This window comes from Montipora capricornis, chromosome 1 (assembly GCF_036669925.1).
Source record: "Montipora capricornis isolate CH-2021 chromosome 1, ASM3666992v2, whole genome shotgun sequence".
NCBI lineage: Eukaryota > Metazoa > Cnidaria > Anthozoa > Scleractinia > Acroporidae > Montipora > Montipora capricornis.
Window position 1 is genome coordinate 9924927 of NC_090883.1, and position 22500 is coordinate 9947426.

Here is a 22500-nt window from a genome sequence, read left to right on the forward strand (position 1 = left end):
AAGCGAATTTTGTTCTTATGTAATCGCTGAAGGGTAACACCACAGGCACCCCAAGTTGAGAAGCAGAAAAAAACAGCTGAGTTTTAAAGATACACGTGTTGTTAAATATCTCAAGAGAATCATATGCAAATTGGTTTTGGTGAACTTGACACTTGTGGCTTTGTCTGGGTTTATTGAAGAGTATGTGCTAATTGATGCATTTAATCTTATTTAAAGCATTATTATCAAACATGGAATTGGGTTCATGTGAAATTAGTAAGTCATTGTAATTTCCCTTACCCTTTTTTATTGCAGTAAATGGCAAACTTGAAGCAGGAACATTGTTGGCTGTTATGGGCTCCAGGTAAATGTTAAGGAAATTTACTGATACAGTTGCTGGGTTGAAAACTGTATTAAGATGCCATGTTATATTCAACTGTTTTAGTCAAGGTCCTGCATATTAAAAAATCTGTTCAGTGTGCAAATGTGACAATTGATTAAGTTGTGTGACCATCACACCATCATTACCACTTTTTGGTAAGACTTAAAGGGGTAGTATGATAAAAAAAGACACTTCCTTTTTTTCTTCAGATTTTAAAAGTTTGTTTGCTTAACACCTGCCTGGTAAAATTTTGGGCTGTGATTTTTTATCCAAAGGCTGTTTACTTTGAGTGTAAGTTTTGGATTTCACTGTCCGCCATTATTCACGTTCAAAACCGGCGGGTCTAAAACACAGGTTGCAGGTCAGGTTGCAGGTCAGGTTGCAGGTCAGGTTGCAGGTCAGGTTGCAGGTCAGGGTGCAGGTCAGGTCACAGGTCAGGTCAGGATGCAGGTCAGGTCAGGTCAGGGAAATAGGAAGAATGTTTTTCTACCAACAAAATTGACTACATGTATTTTCACCATCCCATAATGCAATATATATGTATGTTTTTTTTTTGGGGGGGGGGGGGGTTGGAGGGTGTTTACATAGAAAACAATACAAGTTATTTACTCTTGGGACTGTATCATGCTTCTGTGAAATGAACATCCATCGTTTTTAATGCAAATACTCCCCTCCCCCCTCCCCAAATGACTTGTATTATGTAAAGGGTCAAAAAAGTGAATAACAAGAAATATAAATTAAATAAATAAAATAAGTTATGGCAGCATCCATAAGTCCTGTCATCATGTGATTTATCTTGTGTGGACATGGGTAAAAGCCACAGAAATGGAGGATAAGTGCAAAGCCGAGGACAACAAGGTAGGAAGCAATTTGCACGTGAAATTCGTTTTTTTTTGTTCTGCTGGAACGCATTTAATAGCGTACGTAGAGCCACATTCTGAGGCTTAAAATAAACAGTGCCGCACATTATTAGAGATTCTTTCCCATATCCCGTTGGCTTCGAATTATGTGGCCGAGGTACTTCTGAGTTATAACTGCAAATGCAATCTCCTTGAGTAAGCCGATCGTTTTCAATTCAGGAAACTCCTAAGAGCAAGACGTTTCCCTTTGTCCTGCAATTTTTTTCTTATATTTTGTGTGATTATAGGCACTATTATACGTCAGTAACCACACCTTTCACAACCTCTTAACCCAGAAAAAACTTCCAACAAATCCTTGTCTTTATGTAAAGCCACATAAATTCTGCAATATGTATTGAATACATGTATTTGCGCCAACCAAATTCGGGCCATCCTGTCTTCAGATTCACTGTCCTTCGATTTTGTTCGTGTGTTTACTGTTCTTATTTACAAATTCTTTTGAATAATTAGAGAGTGTCTAATCAGCGAGGGTGGGTGGGTGGGTTGTGGGTCGTGGGTCATGGGTCGTTGGTCCCTAACCCTAACCCTAACCTAACCCTAACCATAACCCTAAGACCTAAGACAAATTGGGACTGAGCACTGAGGGAGCTAATATTTATCTTTTTTAATCTTCAAACAAACATGACCCACGACCCACGACCCACCACCCATGACCCACCTACCCACGACCAACCCACCCATGTGATTTAGCCTCACCCGAATGATTAACGGTTTCGTGCGGGTATCCATGCTTTTCTACGTTAACATATGATTTCCAGCAGTCTGAAATAATAAGATTTCCTAGAGCAATCCATTCTTTAATAATTGGAAGGACAGTGGTCCCACTGTGGTATCCAACAGTTAGTATAAAGCATTTTCGAGAGTCTTCTTCAATGCCTCCGAAAACCCACTGTCCCTCAACTTGGTGACCACAATAGTAATTGCGTTTTATGAATTTACTTTTGTTAATTTTTACTGTTTTTCCGTGACCGCCAATTTTGCAGCTATCGCACATTAGCAATAATAAGCAATACCTCAAAGTACCTCAGCCGCATAATTTGAAGCTAACGGGATACGAGAAAGGATCTCTAATAATGCGTGGCATTGTTTACTTTAAGCTTCAGAATGTGGCTCTACGCGATTAAAGGGGCTAGGTCACGCTATTTTAGGTAATTTTGTTTAATTTTGTTAATTATGAGGTCTAAACGTCAAATTGGCAGAGCAAGAGTCTTTCATTTGCAAAATCACGGCCTCATAACAACTGAGAATGATTTTCCAGCTGTGTAAATGACATTTTAATGTAGAGTAATATAAATTTGAAAAAGGTGGGCCTACGTTTTTCAAATTTACCCAAATTCAATCCATTTCAATCCTCTCCAGTTTTGTCCATCCACGTCCCTTCTTGGCTTCCCTGTGTTTTGTTAGAGTTCTATAGTTTTGAACAGTTATTTTGATATTTTAGTTAATTCTATGACCATTCGATCAGTGCTGAAATTGCCTAAAATTGCGTGACCTAGCCCCTTTAAATCCGTTCCAGCAGAACTAAAACAACGAATTTCACGTGCAAATTGCTTCCTACCTTGTTGTCCTTGGCTTCGCTCTTATCCTCCATTTCTGTGGCTTTTACCCATGTGCACACAAGATAAATCATGTGATGACAGGACTTATGGATGCTGCCATAATTTATTTTATTTATTTAATTACTTACATGTATATTTCTCGTTATTTGCTTTTTTTCACCCTTCCCATAATACAGGTCACTTGGGGAGGGGGATGGAGGGAGTATTTGCATTAAAACGATGGATGTTCATTTCACTGAAGCATGATACAGTCCCAAGAGTGAATAACTTGTATTGTTTTTGGTATGTAAATAATATTGCATTTTGGGATGGTGAAAATAGTCAATTTCGTTGGCAGAAAAATATTCTTTCTATCGCCTGGACCTGACCTGACCTGCAACCTGACCTGACCTGACCTTTGACCTGACCTGCAACCTGACCTGTGACCTGTATTTTAGACCTGCTGTACCTGAAAATTTGGTGTGTAAATGCTATTTATTATGTATGGATAGCACGAGTATAAGAATCTGAAAGCCTGAAACTACCGTGCTGCATATTAATTCAGTCACATACAAACGCATTACATTCTTTCATTTTCTCCTCGATCCAGCTCTCGCAAAATTTAAAGTTAGTAAAGGCAGACATTTAAATAGGAAAATTCCAGTTTAATTAAATGAACACTTGTCTTTTTTAAGTTAACAAAACATGGGTCACTTAATGTTTAGTTAGCAAAGTTTTGAAATCCAAAGAAAAAAAAGATTTGATTTTTTGATTATAGTACCACTTTTAAATTAATAAAAGGTGAAGAATGTGAAACACTCTTTTTAACTGTACTTGCTAATGTACAGTACATTTCAAAGTTGCCTTTTTTGTGTTATACAATTACATTTTTGTGTTATTCGTTACATGTACATTTTGCGCTATTCATTGCTGATAGGAAGAGAGGCAAAAAGTCTGTGTTGATTCACAAACCTATGTTCAATTACTTTAAATTTGTTTTATAGTGGTGCAGGGAAATCAACTCTTATGAATGTACTGGCACATCGTAACATTGCCCAGGTAGAAGTTACAGGAACAGTAGCTGTGAATGGTCATCCCATGGGAATTGATATCAATTCTTTATCAGCATATGTCCAACAAGAGGATCTATTTATTGGATCACTCACAGTTAGAGAACATCTGACTTTTCAGGTACATATATGACCAAACAACAGTTCTTTATTCAGATTGTTGAAATCCTTTTTCGGCCACACTTTTTTAAAACTTAAATGAAAGGAATAATTTTTGGTGGGTAGTCCTTGTGGGTTAAAACACTTAATTGCTCTTGCACATGCACAGATGTACATTGTACCTGCTGGAAGTGAAACAGTCATGAATGGTTTTTAAGGTTTTTGATGGGTAAAATAAGTTTGCAAAATGGTAAGTAATTTTCCATTGATCTCTGAATGTGTGATGTATGTGAAAAATAAATTCATAAACAAGCTCAGAGAGGTTTTTAAATGCTTTTGCAGAGGAAGACATCACGATATTGTAACCAGGAATTCGTCATAATTTGGTCAAAAACATAGTTACATGAATCGACAAGCATAGAGCAAAGTATGTGATATAAACCTCTGGTGAAATTGGAGAATGCCAGGGTGTCTGGCTCTCATGTAGTGAACCCTGACCTTCACACTAAATTTACTTATACATGTAAAATTACCATTAGGACCTCAGTGTTGCATCCAGGTTTTACAGGGGCCCCTTTGTCAAACATTCAGGTGTCCAAACCAAGATTTTGGGTGTTCATCTGTCATAAATACCAGAATCAATATCAATCACCACTCAATTCACTGATAACTATTAATGATGGCAGTGGCTAAAATTCCTTGAAACACTATGAGTAAAAATATTTATTGCTTTCAAGGTCAACTTTTATTTACTTCTGAAATCCAAGAATAGCAGTATGTAAGGATAAATATTGCCTCATGTGTGCTTACTCTGGGTGTAGCTAGGACTCTGTTCCAACCTTTTGTGGAAGTCAGAGGGGTAAAAAATAGACTTATTAGCAGATATAAGGTGATTTTTTTGCGAATTTTATAGTGACCCTGTATGGCTTTACAAACAAGGAACAATATTTTCTAATGTCATCATGTCTCAATGACTCTTTCTTCAATATCAATGCGATTTCCGATGCAAAAAGACCAGTGTTTTTCCTGAATTCATTGCAACTCGATCTGGATGTCTGTAAAAATACTGAAAAAAACCACTGGTATTTTCTGAAAAAATGTCAGCGTACAATTATGTATATTGACATAAGAAAAACAATGTAGTACTTTCAACCTGACAATAAACAAGTCGAGAAACTATGGAGAATAAGCTCCTTCACATACAAGAAAAATAGGGAAAATTCTAAGAACCCGCAAACAATGGTGCCAGCAGCTTGACAAATGTAACACAATGCATCAAATCTGAATATAGAACTGAGTAGGGGAACCAAGCTCGGAAATTCTTTGACACAAGCATTTAAATGGTTTCCTTTACTTTGAAACAACCACGCGACACAAAATCAAAAGAGAAATCATTCAACGGGGAAAATGTTCACATAATAATTATAATGTTCAAACGTTTTTAAGCCTGCACTTACTGGCTTAAAGGCTGTTGTGCCCCTGCTTATGGCTTCAATTTTCAAATTTGCATAGTATTTCAGGCATGAAATTTGTGCGTCCACAAGGAGACTGTCTTGAAAATGAAGACCCTAAGACCCCTAAAACCTTAAGACCCTAAATCCTGGAAACTCGGAAATGAATGAAGTACCCCAAAACCCTCAATTTAACTAACCCTTATAATAGCCAAATTGAGGTTTTGGGGTACTTCATTCACTTAATAGTTTTTGAGTTTCCGGGGTCTTAAAGTCTTCATTTTTGAGACATCCCCCACCAGGACCCCCACTTAGTAAATATAGGGTGTTAAAAAATTATCACATTCCAGGATGCAATGACGTACTCTGGACACAACTGTTACACTGGGACCCGAACTGTTTCCCACCCTTTATATTTTTGTTAATACTGAACTGTCCCTCTAGCTAAGTGTGCTAAGCCTAATAACCCTTTCACCTCTGAACTGACCTGGATTTGATGAGTTAAATCATCTGGCATTAGACAAATTAAAATCGTAAGTGTCACTCTTTAATAGAGGGGAATGGTTTGAAGCAATTTCATTAAGCAAAACAAGAATAATAATTATAATAGCACATGTATTACAATTTTCTTTTTTAGATTTTAACATGGCTAATGTCTCTAATATCTATAAGGTTAAAGTAGAAATTGTCTTGATAGCCCAAGTGTCACTAATTGTATTGATAGTTATATATATCGATTTAATCTTGTAAAAATCGTAATGCTACACTCACTACTATGGCTGATGATGATGTGTGAAACATTGAAACATGTTCCTTAAACTCAAAAGTGTACTGTGGTGCAATGTATTTTTAAAAAAGTAGAAATTGATTTTATTCTGGGAATCTACCTTCAATTGCCAGTATTTTTCCAAAATTATATAGCTTTTCATAGTTCCATAAAAAATAACAGCATACATGCAAGATTTCCCTGTGGACTCAATCATCAGTACAACCTATATTGCCATGGAGTGATGATCAGTGGTTTGTTTATGTTTTTTCTAGGCTGCCCTGCGCATGGATAAACATGTTCCAGAGCAACGACGAAAGGAACGCATTGAGGAGGTTATGCTTGAGGTTTGCCAAAGTTTTTGTAACAAATTGCTATGGGAAAATAAAGCTGATCGAGGATGGATTCAGCTGAGAACGCTATTTGTCTAAATTTTGCTTCATAATGATTTGTGAGGAACGTAAACAAAAGGTTTTGATCCTGAACTCCATGCAGTGAGAAATTTATTATGGTTTTAGCAAATATTGGTCACGTGCATTTCATCATAATGGTAAATTCTAAACACCAATACCGTAGGTGTTTTGTTGATTAAATATATAGACCATATCCTATTTTTTTCACTTTTCACAGAAATCTTCCAGATGAAAAGTTGCCAGAAATATTTTTGTTCTTTTGAAACCTAAAACCTTTAGCTACTTGTAATAAGGTGAACCACAAATTTGCATAATTTTTGTTTGCATAATTTGCATGAACTTGAAACTTGACTTGGAAAGCCGACTCCCACACAATGATCTTCTGAATGAACTACGTTTGATTGAGATGCAAACTGATGAAAGCTATCAAATATTTATTCCCTTTGATAATATAAATATCTCCCTTGTCAGCTGCTAATTAAGAAATACGTACTCCATTGTGAAATTTTTTTGGTGGCAAATTGCAGAATGGGGTGCTTTCACCGGCAGCTTTTTGCATGGTAAGCTAGAGGTCTAAAATGCATATTGATATGTAATTCAGTGTGGCAGAGAGCAAAACAGCAAAACTAGTTGAAGACATCAGGAGTGAATGGTGCATTGGCGTTACAGAAGCTTGAGTATTTCGAATTAAGTTTTTTTTTCCGACAACAGCCATGGACAAAGTCGGCAACCAACAGATTTGCCAAGCAATCTTAAAGCTGAAGAATTACAGTAAAAAAAAAGCGACAAGTATTAGTAGTAGTTTGTATAATTCTGCTTCGATTATAGTTAACGGAAATGAAAATCTATCCTTACTATTATATACATGTAAGGCTTAGAACTATATAATTATACATTGTATAATTGAATTGTATAAGAATGCACGGTTCTATGCAACACACCCAAACTACCTGAAGCTGCAAGCGTCTGTGGTCTTCCAGAGATTAGCTTAATTGTTTATTCAATGTTTGTCTGAGAGTGGGCTTAAAGTATTTGAGAACACAAAGGATCGTATTGAGGCTGTAAAATGTGAAGCTATTGCTGGATGCCAGGACAAAAAATGGTCCGTAATGATGATGCACATGGTGGCTCTTTCAACTGTTATTGGCAGGCTAACAATAATAATAATAATAATAATAATAATAATAATAATAATAATAATAATAATAATAATAATAATGGCTTTATTCAGCATTTCCACAAGGTGGCTCTTCATCTGCTAAAATATATCATCTAAAATAAAAAAATAAAGGTAAAAAAAAGTAAAAAAGTAATAAAAATACAATAATAAAAATAAATATATCTATTTACAGTGCATAATAGAAACGTTAAGCTAAAAAATTATCTTTGACCTTTTTCATTAAAAACTTAAAAGTCATCTTAGAAAACTGGTTAAAATCAAGACAGTTCCTTACACATCCAGGTAAAATGTTAAAGCTTTTAGCAGCTTGGTCTTGATAAATATATGACACTAGTGGGATTTCAAGCTGTATAGCTGCACTGGACCTCAGCGTTTATTAACACAAATACTCTCTGTTCCTCTCCCTTTATTAACACAAATATTCGTCCCCTTTGTCACAAAGAAAATTTGCCATGAGATTATGGTACAAAGAAACGAGACATCAGTGCCAATACAGCGATTATTCTTTGGTCCAGGGACAGCAACCTAGACAACCGCCCCGGAAGCTGGTATGAACCAAACCACTTCGCACCAATATTCATCCATGGTAGTTTACCACAACAGCCCCCAATAACTACAGAATTAGAGAACGACCAGTGGGTTGGGGTGCAGAAGAGAAAGTGATGAAAAATAAGTGATTTTTTTTACATGTATATCAAAACATTACTCCCTACAATCTGAGGAAGAAAGTACTGTTAAGAAGCAGTTTTTGGAAGAGGGTGATCACAATCCACCAAAACATGCAAACAAGAGTGAGAAAAGGGTTTATGAAGAGAAGGTGCAGTTAAAAGTGTGAAATAAAGAGGCAGCATGTCTTTCAAGTGTATCCTTTGGTTGAGCATGATTACGTCAATGATGTAATGTTTTGCAAGGTATGTGAAGTGCAGTAAAAGAATTTTGATTTCAGTCAGTCTTTGTGTTTAGGTCAAGCCAGCACAATTTTAGTAATCAAAGGCATCATCACAAAGTGTAGACTACAATACAATACTGTACAATACCGTAGACTATGGCTATTATAATGACATAAATTCTCTTTTACAGAAAGCCACAGCCCTAGCCTACCTTTACTTAACAAGACCTGTGGTTAACCCCTTAATACAAAGTTGTTTATGAATTATGGAACTTACCATCAGGCATCATATATTATATAGCCTTTCAAATAGAGCTACATTGTGTAATTGTGTTCACTATTGAGTGTAACATGTTCAGAGGATTTGTCTTTACCAGGGAGGATTACATTTTTGCAAAAGTTTGCCGTGTAGCACTTATGTATGAACAGACTTAACTGATTGGAGTGTAATGTAAAGTGCTAAGTTTCCAACCCATATGAACCATGTGAGCGTTAGCCCTACTGATGGAAATAGGTCCACACAAGGACAGAGAAAAACTCTGATTAGGGTGGGAATTGAACCCACGACCTTCGGGTTAGTTCACCGCTGCTCTGCTGACTGAGCAATTGACAATTGACATTAAAATTTTTCATTTTGGTATGCTGTGCTTATTCAAACATTTGTGATAAATCAAGTCCCCTTTACAAAGGTGCTGGTGGTTTGGGAAAATATCGTGTACAAAGTCTCCAGTCCCACGACATATATAGCGACCACAGAAAGTGCTTGAACAAATGGAAAGTTGACAAAGAAAATGCAGACAAACCCCATGCAACAATGAAGACAATAAATTATCTGCAAAGCTGGATGAAGAAGCCAAATCAAGAATAGAAAGATAATTATTCAATACTGCTCATTATGTGCCATAGGAAGGTCTCTCATTCTAAAATTTCATAGGTTTGTGTGATCTACAAGAGACGAATGGTCTGGATGTGGGAAATAATTATTGCAATGAAATGAAATGTAAAGCTTTTGCGTCCAGCATTGCTGCAATTGAACAGGAGAATTAAGTATGCAAAGGAAATCAGGGATGCCAGGTTTCTGTGTGTTTTAGCCGATGGTGCCACAGACAAGATTGTCACAGAGCAGTTGACTGTTTGTGTAATAATTGAATGTTACAGTTGTACAATGTAGACTGATTCAAATGGGAGACCATCGACACAGTTTTCAGACCTTGTCTCTCTTCAGTCTGTCGATACAAGTGGTATAACAAATGCTATTGATAAAGGACTTGAATCTGTGCAGGTTGACGGAATTGTGTTGAGTGAAAAGTTTATAGTAGGCTGCAATTTTGATGGGGCCAATTTTATGATTGGGCCAAGGGTGGAGGTAGTAAGAAGCTGGAGGATAAAGTTGGTCACCCACTATGCATCATCCACTGTGTAGCTCACAAACTGGAGCTGGCTGTAGAGGTGCCCTTACCTTCCATTTGAGGATACAGTTAAAGAGGTATACAAGTTTATTATTACAGTATTCTTCAAAACGACAAGGAGAGGTTAATGAGATTGCAAGTATAATTGATGAAGATGCGGTCTGTTACAGCAGTCTGCAGAAGACAAGGTGGCTGGCAAGCAGATACAGCGCTATTACTGCCTTGGAGAAACACTTTGTCACTACCGTTATGCACCTGCAGCAGAAAACTGGATCTACTGGTGAAGATGGGGCATGTGCCAATGGAATTCTGAAACAATTATCATCTGAGAGGTTTGTCAAACACTTCTTGATGGATGTGACGAAGATTTTGTCAGAGCTGAATAAATTATTCCAACAAGATAGTTGCAAAACTAGAGACGACCATGACCATGTTAGAAGAGTTGAAGCTTCAAAGGGGCAGTCATAACAGAACGTTTCTGGAGCATTATTCTGAGGAAACAGCAATGTTCATCTGTGGCAAGGACAAAGGACACCAATTAAAACTGGTCACACATGTAGGCAACATGCTTGATCAACAGTTTGACCCTTTTCGTATGGAAGTCCTGACTTACTTGAAGTCATATCTTTAGGAGAAACCCTACAGCTTGTTCAGAATAATTATTTGACCCACAAGAAATGCCTCAGACCCTTGCAGGCTATAGGCATAATGAAATTTGTTCCCTCGTGCAGTACTTCGGGCACCTCCTTACTGAGAAAGAGAAGGAAAGCATCCTTGATCAGTGGCCCATGCTGCATACCAGACTCAGAAGTAAAAGGGCAAACAACCCAGTTGATGTATTCTATACCATCAAAACCTGATGTCGTGAAAGACTGCCTCATGCTTGTAGACCTTATGATGACATTGTCACCACAGCCAAGTGTGAAAGGAGCTTGTCGGCCATGAACCAGCTTAAGAGTAATGTACGTACTTGAATCTCAAACGGAGGCTTGGTAGATTTAATGAGGGTTCCTTCCCCTGATGTTTCCACCGAGGAATACTGTTCTGGTCCTGTTATCTCCCACTCTCACAAGAGGTTAACCAGTAATATGCAGTTGTTAGCAATGTGTTCAAAGAAAAACGTTGGTCTGTTATTTGGACCTTCATTCCATTAGCTTCACTTAAATTCCTTATTTCATTATTGTGAGTTGACTTTCAAAACAAAGGCATTTATGATCAAATTGTGAACACTGAATTATTGTACTAGCGTGTCAAGAGTATCTTACCAGGTCTACTTATATTTCACACTTTTACGGCTATTACTTGCTGTTGGTAAATAACTACTGCTGATTATAATGAAGAAATTAAGCCAGTAATTTATGAACTTACAGTGTAATTACGAAAGGAATGATTAATTATTATTATTTTATTCTGCTCACAAAAATTTTTTATCGGGCTCGTAAAAATGACGTTCGGGCTAGCTAGTAAACTGACTTTCTTTGCACTCTGGTTTTACTTTTCAATTTAAAGTGGAAGACATCTTGTGCAGTAACTTAGGCACACAAGAGTCATTTGTCAATCATTACCATCATCATCAATCAAATATGGTTGTATTTAACAGACCAGCTTTATCCTTCCCTGTACAATAAAAAACCCTTATGGGCAATATCTTATAAGACACTGTTTTTCTTGTACTGATAATTAAGAATAAAAATCAGTGATAGTAGGTACAGTGTATTGTCTATGAATTCAGATGTGATCTGTGCGATGCAGATTATATTAATTATACACACTGACACCTAAAAAACAGTCAAACAAAAATAAACAGAAGCATAATCTGTTTGTTTCATAAACAGAAGCATTCTGATATTGGAATAAAGATCTTCAAGACAATTCACCCTTTGTAAGAAATGCCATGGGAAGCTGGAATGCCTAATTAAATTTACAAAATGCTATTATCAAACTGAATACTGATCAGTGTGGCTCAGTCATTTACGTAATTGCCATTGTACGTTCTACGCATGTTGCATTTCTTTTTAATTGTATTCAACACGTTTTTCACAGGCATTTTATTATACGATGAGTTCTGACTCTAGTTTCACAAATTTGAAAATAATGTCAGTGAGTCATTGAAACTTCATTCTAACCTACTATCATAATGGCTGATTTTCATTCATTTCCCACAAAAACCTCTGTTTTTCTTATGTTTAAGATATACTGATAAGATTCCTTGCTTGCCACAGAAAATTGTCTTTTCCAAGTCCTATGTCTGTTTTGCAAGAGCTGTTAATAGTCACGTGTAATTATTAGCCATGCTTGGATGAATTCAATGACATGTAAAAGCAGGGTGCATTCAGCTCATGTCATACCGGTAATTGATTGATCAGCTGAATGAGTTACTTGCAAGTTTACACAGTTTTGGAAGACACAAGAAAATCATGGTTTTCCTTTGAAAGATGAATTCATGCTTAAGGGAACAACTTTTGACATAAATGTACATGTATGACTTTGAATTGGGTAGCACTGTCACTTCCCTACCACTAAGTTATCTGAGGCCGTAAGGGGTAATCAAGTCTTCTTGAAGACCAAGTGGCATCCACCTCTTATTGATGTCAAGAACATTTTACCATTAATGTTCCCAACCCATGATAACAAGTGTAAGAGACAACAGTTTGTGGGGTAATGGGGTAGGCGATGAAGCACTCCATTAGCAGGTCACAAAAAGGTAGGATAACTAAGTTGCCGGCAAGAGAAGTCGCGATCCTCTCCAAGGGGTTACAATCCCCAAGGCCATGACAACAAGTTGGCAATGTGAGATTACAATCCTCGCCAAGGGGTTACAATCCCTCACATGAGAGGTCCTTACCTATCTAGAATTGCGCCCCTTGGTAACCATGCACAATCAAAAGGCACAAAACCCTAGAACAGTGAGTCTATGGGGCAAAGGGTGACTTACATGGAAACGCTTCACCCCTACCCGTAGTTTATTTCACAATATTGACTAGATATGCTATTGAAACACCAGCTATGAAAGAGGGAGGGAAGGGAGGGAATTTGAGTGAAGATGCTTCTGAGCTTAAGTGTTTTCGCAATAAAGACAAAACTGGAATGACATTAGCAAAGGTCGGACTCGACATAGTAGTCCAAAGCATGAGGCACCTAGAATGTAATTGGATGAAGTGCATGGTGTGACATTCACGTGAAACAAGGTTGCTCTGTAACAGAGAAAGCCTAAGTTCAAATGCAGAGGTCATCATTGTCACATTAACTTTAATTTACAATGGTTTCTAATTTGGCTCATTCAGCAATACAACAGCACTTAATATAACAAATTTATAAACATATGCTGCATGTGGATATTTTTTTTAATACCTCCAGCTTGGCCTAAAGAAGTGTGCTGACACTGTGATTGGTATACCAGGGCGACTGCGTGGAATCTCTGGTGGTGAAAAGAAGCGGCTGTCATTTGCTTCAGAGGTACAGTTACTACTTGTCCAGGCCTTCATAATTGATTTTATGTTTAAGGAAACATCTACAATCTGTAGGTTTAATTACTTATTACATGTAAGTGGGGTATAATCTCCAATGATGGCACTTACAAATATGACAGTGAACCACAGACAATGGACATCAAATTGTTAAGATGCTTGATTGGGCAACATTCTTGCAGCATGAAAGAATGTTGGAGCCACGTGCATTTTTCAGGTGTCCATAAGAGGCAATTTCTTAAATTGTCCAGATAGGTGCAAGGATCATTTCTCTTTTTCAGCAGTAACTGGCACTTCAAATTTATATAATAAACTCAATAATTCAGGCATTTTGATTGGTTCTCACTTGTGATCTATTGGAGGACAGACGTTTAGCTGATGGTCTTTAATATGCAATTGCTTTTAGAATTGTTGACAAGATAAGTGCAAGGATCATTTCTCTCTTTTGTCTATACTCTGCACTTCAAATACACTGTATACATTTCTTTCATTAAGTCCTTTGACTGACACACATTTCAACAATATCCTCTCTATTCTCTATCCAAATGGCACATTGACCATTCATAATCTACTGTATCAGGCTTTCATTTCACCAAGCAGGTGTAACAGTGACTTCAGTTATGCATTGGTTGCCAGCTGTGGCCCAATTTTGCAAGTACCCACAGCCTGAGAGGTCTTCCACTAATATAATATCTTTTACTTGTGGAACCTTAAATCAGCATCCCCTTTTTAAGGGATCTCTGACAGCCACTGCTGTTTACTTTTAAGTACTCTCGGAGATGTACTTGGTTTATTTTGATATTTTTGCTTAACTTGCAGGTTTTAACGAACCCTCCATTGCTGTTTGCTGATGAGCCTACATCAGGACTTGATTCATTTATGGCTCAGAGTTTGATTGCATCACTTCAGCGTCTTGCTGCATCTGGTCACACCATCATGTGCACGATACATCAGCCATCATCTGAAGTGTATGCCATGTTTGACAGGTATAATCATGGTTCCCTTTTGGAATCTCTGACTTGTTTTCTTCAATGAAACATGCATTATTCGCATTCTAATCACAGATTTAAGGTGGCTCTTATTGTGCAGAACAGAATGGTTTTAAACTTTGCAGAAAGTTTCATCTTGGTCTTCTGATAACTTTCCAGCAATAAAAACTGGGGTCACACCAACACCAACACTGGAGTATTTTTGAGATATGTGCAACTAAAGACAAAATAAAAGGTTTTATTACAAGGCTTTCCCGTTGCCACGATGACTTATTACGTCACAATAATGACCACATCTTGTTCATCAATAATTGGTGTTTCTTATGGTACCATAACATTGCTAATATGTGATACAGCGTTGTAGTGCAAACCATCTAATAAGAACGTTAGTTGAAAGCTTTTAAACTGGCTTGAGCCACCTTAATGTGACAACAAACTATTAGCCTTTTCCTACTAATTAATTTTTATTTTTACCGTTATTGCCCAGTCTCTCCCTAACTGCATAAGTGACAAATAGTTCCCCTTTCTGTTATCAATTATGATCTCTTCAAAATGTCATTGCTTTTGGTTTCTTCCCAAATTTTCCCTCCCAGTCCACTGAAGTAATTTGTTGTCTATTTTTTCTTCTGCTACGTGGTGCTGCATTGCTGCTTCAGTGAGTGAGCCTGAAGCGAACGAACGAGGAAGCTCTCTAATCGGGCGAAGAAAACGTTTTTCTTCGAAACGCAAGGGATTATGGTCAAAGGCGCAAGGAATTGTGGTTATGCGCGAATGGAGGAATTAAGATGCGTGGTATGACCATTCACACAGAAGATTAGAGCCTGCTCGGTTTTTCATCTCGCTTCTCGTATCCTCAAACTGTAGATAGTTTAAAGTAAATCTCCAAATCGTTGAATGAAAAAAGCCAAGTACTCGGAATGTTGTCGGAAACAAATCTTTTAACTTCCTCTCCAATTCTCAGGTCGATGTAGTACATCATTTCTGAGTTCTTTGTCGAAGTGTTTCACGCAACTTTTATAGAGTTTTGTACGGCCATGTGGTCCACCAATATGGTGGCCGGTAATCAACGAAAGTATCGGGAGTTCACTTTGCGGTGAAAGTGCTTACTTTTCGCTCATCACATGAAGTACATGTGTATGAACACATCTCCTAATGTACTTGAAACGTTCAAACTGCTGAGATTCATAGGGATAGACATCTTTTTTAAACCAAATAGCTTTGTATCAGTGTCACGCCCGGTGACAATTCGGAAATTCAAAATGCTGTAATTTGAAACGGAAGACATAACGGAACTGGAAACTTAGAAAACCGATTTATTTCTACATGTAGGTCATCGTAAGCCTCCTTTAGATAAAAATTCAGAAGACCTTTCGATTTTGATTTTAAAACTTGATGACGTCACTGTGAAACCCTTCTATTGTTTTCTTTCTTCTCCCGAGTGGGGTCCTGTTTGGAGGTCCACGTTTTGTACCGTGTCTGCTCAATTCCACGCTTGAACCGTCGTTAAATTACCGCATGCATACATGTAATTGAACATTTCCCTTCCCCTCGGCAGCATTTCTAGCATTTCGGTAAACTAGTTAGACCTCATTCAGTCACAGGTCTAAACCCATCTGATTCTCAGTTTATATTTTCTTGTAAGGCCTTTTTCCATGTTTCCTTTTAATACTGAATACTCCATCCGGAGTTTTCTAGATATGTATTCACTCCGACATCACTCCGTCTTACGCCATTTTTTTCCGAAGCTTTATTTTCTCACTTATGTTGTCGTTACTTCTCATCTTAGCATTTTGCTCCTAGCTGAAGGAAGGACAGCTTACATGGGCTCAGCAACTGAAGCAGTACCTTACTTTACAAGGTATACATAACATAAAAAACATGCATGTAACTATAGGCTCTTTGTTTGTTCGCTTGATAGAAGTCTATCCTACTTGATAGAGAGTGTCTTTCTTAGGATGTGAGATGTTCCTAGCAGTGCAATCTTCTGTAGTTCACTAATTTTGATGTTACCCGGGATTTGTTTGGTACATTTCTCCAAGCCCTTTTTCATTATCGTTATCGTTATCGTTATCGTTATTATTATTATTATTATTATTATTATTATTATTATTATTAATGGTTTTTATCGTTCGGAATTTCAACGTTAGCTGGCTCTCTGTCCGTGCGGAATGTGGGTGTTTTGACACCTTAAACTTACACTTAAAACTTAAAGATGTTTTAACACATTTCAGTGTGATTTATTTGTAGTAACATTAAGTATTCAAAGCTAATACCGTAGTCATGCGCTTCGCTTCCTCGCAGTTTGAGTTTAAAACTACGCCAAGGGAAGGCAATTTTTGTTAAATTACGCCACACTTCGCCACACTTCAATTTCGCTCATGGTCTTCCAGTCCAAGCTCTGAAACTCATGTAAGTGTTTCTTTCTGCCGATTTCCCATTTCGAACTTTAGCCCGATTTAGTGACGTTTTTCCTTTAGTATTTTCCACTCTAGCTCTAACCGCTTTTCTTTTCGCTTTCCACGTTCATCCTCCACCACTGTCATTAACCATTAAAGCGAGTTGAAAACTTGAAAGGCTAGAGACTTTTTATCAATTTGTCAAAGTTAGACAGTCACCCTAGGCCCAAGGAATGGGCTCGGCTATTGTGTTGAAAATCGGCATAAAGTTATAGGAGATAGAAGATAGAATAATAATAATAATAATAATAATAATAATAATAATAATAATGAAAAGGAAGGTGAAAAGATTGAGAAATATTAGGACCTTAAGAGAGAAATTGGAAGACTATGGGGAATTAGGCATCTGGAAGTAGTTCCAGTAGTCGTTGGTGCACTCGGAGTTGTAAGCAAGAGGTTGGATGCATGGCTTGAGAAGCAAGGTGTTACGATCAGAACGGGACTGTTACAGAAAACAGCCTTGTTAGGCACAGCCAGGATTCTAAGGAAGGTGTTGGACAGCTGAAGGAGAAGAAATGACACAAAGGACCTTTGGCCATTGGCTAATTGGCTATGGCTCGCTTCTTTGGTGTAATGTCGGCATAACATCCGCCGGAGCTAAAGCGTTTCATGTACATAATAATAATAATAATAATAATAATAATAATAATAATAATAATAATAATAATAATAATAATAATAATAATAATAATAATAATAACTGAAGAGAGAAGAACTGAAGAGAGAAGAACTGAAGAGCCATTCTGGAAGAGACGGATTAAGGGGAAAATCGAAACTTGGCGAAAAGACCTGAGCAAGATTGAGGAAGTCCGAAGAGGGAACATGAGACTGAAACAAAGAGAGAGGGAAACGTTGAACAGAAAATATCATCTTTGTATGTCTCAGGCATGTTGAAACAGAAGATCAAGGCAGGGGGAGTTAAGATCAAAAGATATGACGAGAGATGTCAACAGTTCAAACAGAACCACCTGTTTAGAACCAATCAGAAGCTGTTCTACAAAACACTAGATGGAAAGGAACGAGGAGAAACGGTGTTACCTGATCCCACAGAAGCAACCTCCTTCTGGAGCAAGATCTGGTCCGAGGAAGTCGGTCACAATGAGGGAGCATCTTGGCTAGTGGATGTAGAGGTGGAACTCAGTACAACAGAGGTGCAAGAAGATATCAGCATCACTGTGGAGGATATTACAAATGGAGTGAGCAAGATGGCAAACTGGAGGGCAGCCCGGCCCCGATTTTGTTCAGGGGTTCTGGTTTAAGAAACTGACAGGATTGCATTGTAGATTGCAAGAATGCTTGCAAGACTGTGTATGTCAAGGGAATGTATAAGAGTGGATGGTCAGGGGAAGAACACTTTTAATACAAAAGGACACAGCGAAGGGTGCCCAGGCCAGCAACTACCGCCCTATTGCCTGCCTACCCATGATTTGGAAGCTGTTGACAGGAGTTATGGGAGAGAAGTTATACCACCACTTGGAAAGGAATGGACTGCTAATAGGTGAACAGAAGGGCTGCAGGAAGGGACCCCGAGGAACTAAATATCAATTGCTTGTAGACAAGGCAATCCTGAAGAACTGCCGGAGAAGGTTGACAAACTTGTCAATGGCTTGGATAGACTACAAGAAGGCATATGATATGGTGCCGCATTCAAATACCTTGGTATCTTACAGTTGGACCAGACTCTCAACACCAAGATGAAAGGCAAGATAATATCGGATTATATCAGAAGACTCAAGAAGTTGTGTAGATCAAAACTTAATGGAGGAAATTTGATCGATGGCATCAATACCTGGGCTGTAGGTGTAGTACGCTACAGTGCGGGGATTGTGGACAGGACAATGGAGGAGGTAGCCAACATGGATAGAACAACTAGCAAGATATTGACAATGAATGGCTGTCTGCACACCAGGAGTAATGTTGCGAGGCTGTACCTGCCGAGAAAGGAAGGGGGAATAGGACTGATCGCCATCGAATAGTGTGTAAGAAGGGAGAGCAAATCCCTTCATGGCTACCTAAGAGAGAGCACAGAGTGGATGCTTCAAGCTGAGATGAAGGAGAAAGTGATTGTTGAAGAGAGAGTCTGCAGGACTATGAGAGGAGGAGGAAAGACGAGAAAGTTAAAAACTGGAAGGAGAAAGCCCTATATGGTGCGTTTGTCCAACAAATATCAGATGAGCTGGAGAGGAGTCTTGGAGATGGCTCAGGAATGGATTCTTAAAAAAGGAGACAGAAGGTTTGATTCTTGCTGCTCAGGAACAAGCTTTAAGAACAAACTCGATCAAGTACAGCATAGATAAGACCTCAGAGACACCACTGTGTAGATTGTGTGGAGATGCCACTGAAACAGTACGACACATTGTCAGTGGATGCAAGAAGCTTGTCCAGAGAGAGTATAGGAAGCGCCACGACAAGGTGGCCCTGCGGGTACACTGGGAGATGTGCAGGAAGTATGGGATAGAGTGTAATGACAAGTGGTATGACCATCAACCCTTGCCAACCGCAGAAAATGGAGAAGTGAGGATTACCTGGGACATGACTATCTACACAGACAAAGTGAAAAAACCTAAAAATCGGCCAGATATTACTCTAGTGCATAAAGACACACAGAAATGGACACTTATTGACATAGCTGTGCCAGCGGACCAGACCATCACCAGAACTGAAGAGGAGAAGGTTGAAAAGTACCAGGAACTAGCATTTGAAATTGGAAGGATTCATGGAGCCTCGAAAGTCACAATAATACCTATCGTGATTGGTGCTCTTGTAAGCATGTGAAAAGGTGGAAAGATCTGGTTTGGCAAGCTAATGTACCTGACTTCCTTGGAAGTGTACAATTATCGGCCATTCTTGGAACCGCTCACCTGTTACGGAAAGTGTTGTGTCTCTAAGCTACGGGGAGTGGCTGAAACACAATAAACATTACCCAGTGGAACAACTGGAGAAAATCGAATCGGATAATAATAATAATAATAATACCTTATTATAGGAAATTAAGAACGCACTTTATTAACGCAATTTTACAAAATTTGCGTTAATTTAATATATCTTAATTACTGTCCATGTAAATTTAATGCACGCTATTTTACAACATTGTTATTTTAAAGCACCTTTATTTAATTAAAAAAACCTTATTAGTTCTCACTAGATCCGTTTGAGCAATCCTAAAAGCTAACTACTGTAAATGCTTCTTTTTCTCCATGAGACATGCATGTTGAGATTTTGTTAGTGCAGCAACTTCGTATTACTGCAACATATTGAGGCTTTGAAAGATCTTTTGAATTGATAGAGTCTAGTTAAGCTTCAAAACAAAATTTTCGGCTGTAAAAGAACTTAGAAACATCCGTGGACTTATCTTGGAAGGTTTTATTCACGAAAGCCAAAACGCAGTTTGGCGTTCAGAAATGTAAAGTGCGAGTTCGCAGAATTACGAAAATCGCAGTAAGTAAAGCAAGATGCTTATCGAAAATTTTGCGTTAATTTTATGCATGTAAACCTAACTTTTGAAGAATTTGCGTTAATTTGGTGTAACGTAAATTTTCTTCGCGTTGTAAAGGTGTACTGTTAATTTTCTATAATAAGGTAGCCACAACGATCCCAATTGTGATTGGAGCGCTGGGACTAATAAAAAAGGGCTTGGAGAAATACACCAAACAAATCCCGGGTAACATCAAAATTAGTGAACTACAGAAGATTGCACTGCTAGGAACATCTCGCATCCTAAGAAAGACACTCTCTATTAAGTAGGATAGACTTCTACCTCATGGTGTTGTAAATCGGCATAAAGTTAAAGGAGATAATAATAATAATAATAATAATAATAATAATAATAATAATAATAGTTTTATTTCTATAGCGCTCTTATCCTATGTTCAAGGCGCTTTACAATCATATAAACAACCTCATTCATAAATATTTACAAATTTACAACCATGTTCTATTATATTTACAATGATTAAAAAAGGAAAAATTAAAACTAGAGCAATATATGCAAATCAATAGAAACAATGATCTGTTATTACTAAATTTTGTAAACAAGTACGTCTTAAGTGATCTTTTAAAACTCGAGATTACAATGATTAAAAAAGGAAAATTAAAACTAAAGCAATATATGCAAATCTATAGAAACAATGATCTTAAGCGATCTTTTAAAATTGGAGATGGTGTTAGACTTCCGAATTTCATAGGGTATTAAGTTCCATTCTCTTAGTGCATCAACAGCGAATGCTCTGTCTCTGTAGATCTTGGTATACGATCTACAATCATAGACAAAATCGTTGGGAAGGTTAGCACTTTTGACGTTTTCATTGCTTCTCTCCCCTCCCCTCATTCAGGGAGTAGGGGGGCTATATGAGAGAAGGTGAAAGTATTTCTTTTGCGCTTTAGCAGGGCTTTGGTGTGGTTCATTTACACAACCTTCCCAACTACTTTTGTCTATGATTGTAGGTTGGATTAAAAGTTCATTACTATGATCTAGGATGAGAACGATAATGTGGTTTCTGAGCTAAATACTAGGCGATGTCCCATTCTGTGCTTTATACACTAAAAGCAGAATCTTGAAAATAATACGGTATTGAATCGGTAGCCAGTGAAGCTCGCGGAAGATACGTTGTGTATTTTTTCATTTAGTGGTTATCTATTGTACAAAATTATCTAAACACGGTAAAACCTTCAGGGTTAGGATAAGGGTTAGCGTTAGGGTTAACGTTAGGGTTAGGTTAGGGTAATTATATAATCACTGAACGTTTTATACCTTGTTTAAAAAAAATTGAAACAATGGAAAAAGAGACACCAATTACCTACCAAGCTCGCACAAAACAGGTGTGATATGCTGAAACCTATTCATTTGCAACACAACTCTAGCCGCCGTGTTTTGTACATACAGCAGTCTTTGTAACTGATATTTAGGCAGGCCATAGAATAATGCATTACAATAATCTAGTTTCGATGTGACGAATGCGTGACAAATGCTGCTGAGGTGTTTCATATCAAAAAACGTCCCCACACGTTTTGTCAACCACCTGTCATTAACCTTTACATGTAATAAGCCTAAAAAGAGAAAAAACCCGGGCTTCAGCTGTAATATTCGGTAGGTCATGAACGCGGCTGCTTTGAGGTTTCCCAAGTCAGTGTTGTTAAACATTGTGTAAAATGTGTACAGGAGAATGAATCAGATTAATACACTTTCAGGCTTGGATATCCGTGCCCCATGAACTATAATCCGGCAGATTTTTTCGTGCAAACCCTAGCCATTGTACCAGGAAACGAGGAACAGTGTAGAGAAAAAGTTAAGGTAGGAATTGTAGAATTATGGTTAGAATCATATTGGAGACGTTCTCTCATCTTTACAAGCGAATGCTAGCATCGGCAACGAGTGCAAGTACTAGAACAAGTACAACTTGTACTCGTTGTCGAAGCCGTGCTCGACGTATTTAGCTAAGCGTATAATACGAGTTCCAATCTGCAGGAAACCACACTAATTCTTTGGCAAAATG

The 22500-nt window shown here is 37.8% G+C and overlaps 1 protein-coding gene across 1 annotated transcript in view; it reads left to right on the forward strand.

Annotated features, from left to right (window-relative positions):
• The window catches only part of LOC138050378 (protein white-like), a 47029-nt gene that overhangs the window by 1118 nt on the left and 23411 nt on the right, over nucleotides 1–22500 (forward strand). The window contains exons 3-9 of the mRNA XM_068896742.1: nucleotides 295–343; nucleotides 3824–4010; nucleotides 6481–6552; nucleotides 13454–13552; nucleotides 14383–14549; nucleotides 16339–16410; nucleotides 22196–22298. Coding sequence (XP_068752843.1) covers nucleotides 295–343; nucleotides 3824–4010; nucleotides 6481–6552; nucleotides 13454–13552; nucleotides 14383–14549; nucleotides 16339–16410; nucleotides 22196–22298 — 749 coding nt within the window. The remainder of the gene's footprint in view (nucleotides 1–294; nucleotides 344–3823; nucleotides 4011–6480; nucleotides 6553–13453; nucleotides 13553–14382; nucleotides 14550–16338; nucleotides 16411–22195; nucleotides 22299–22500) is intronic.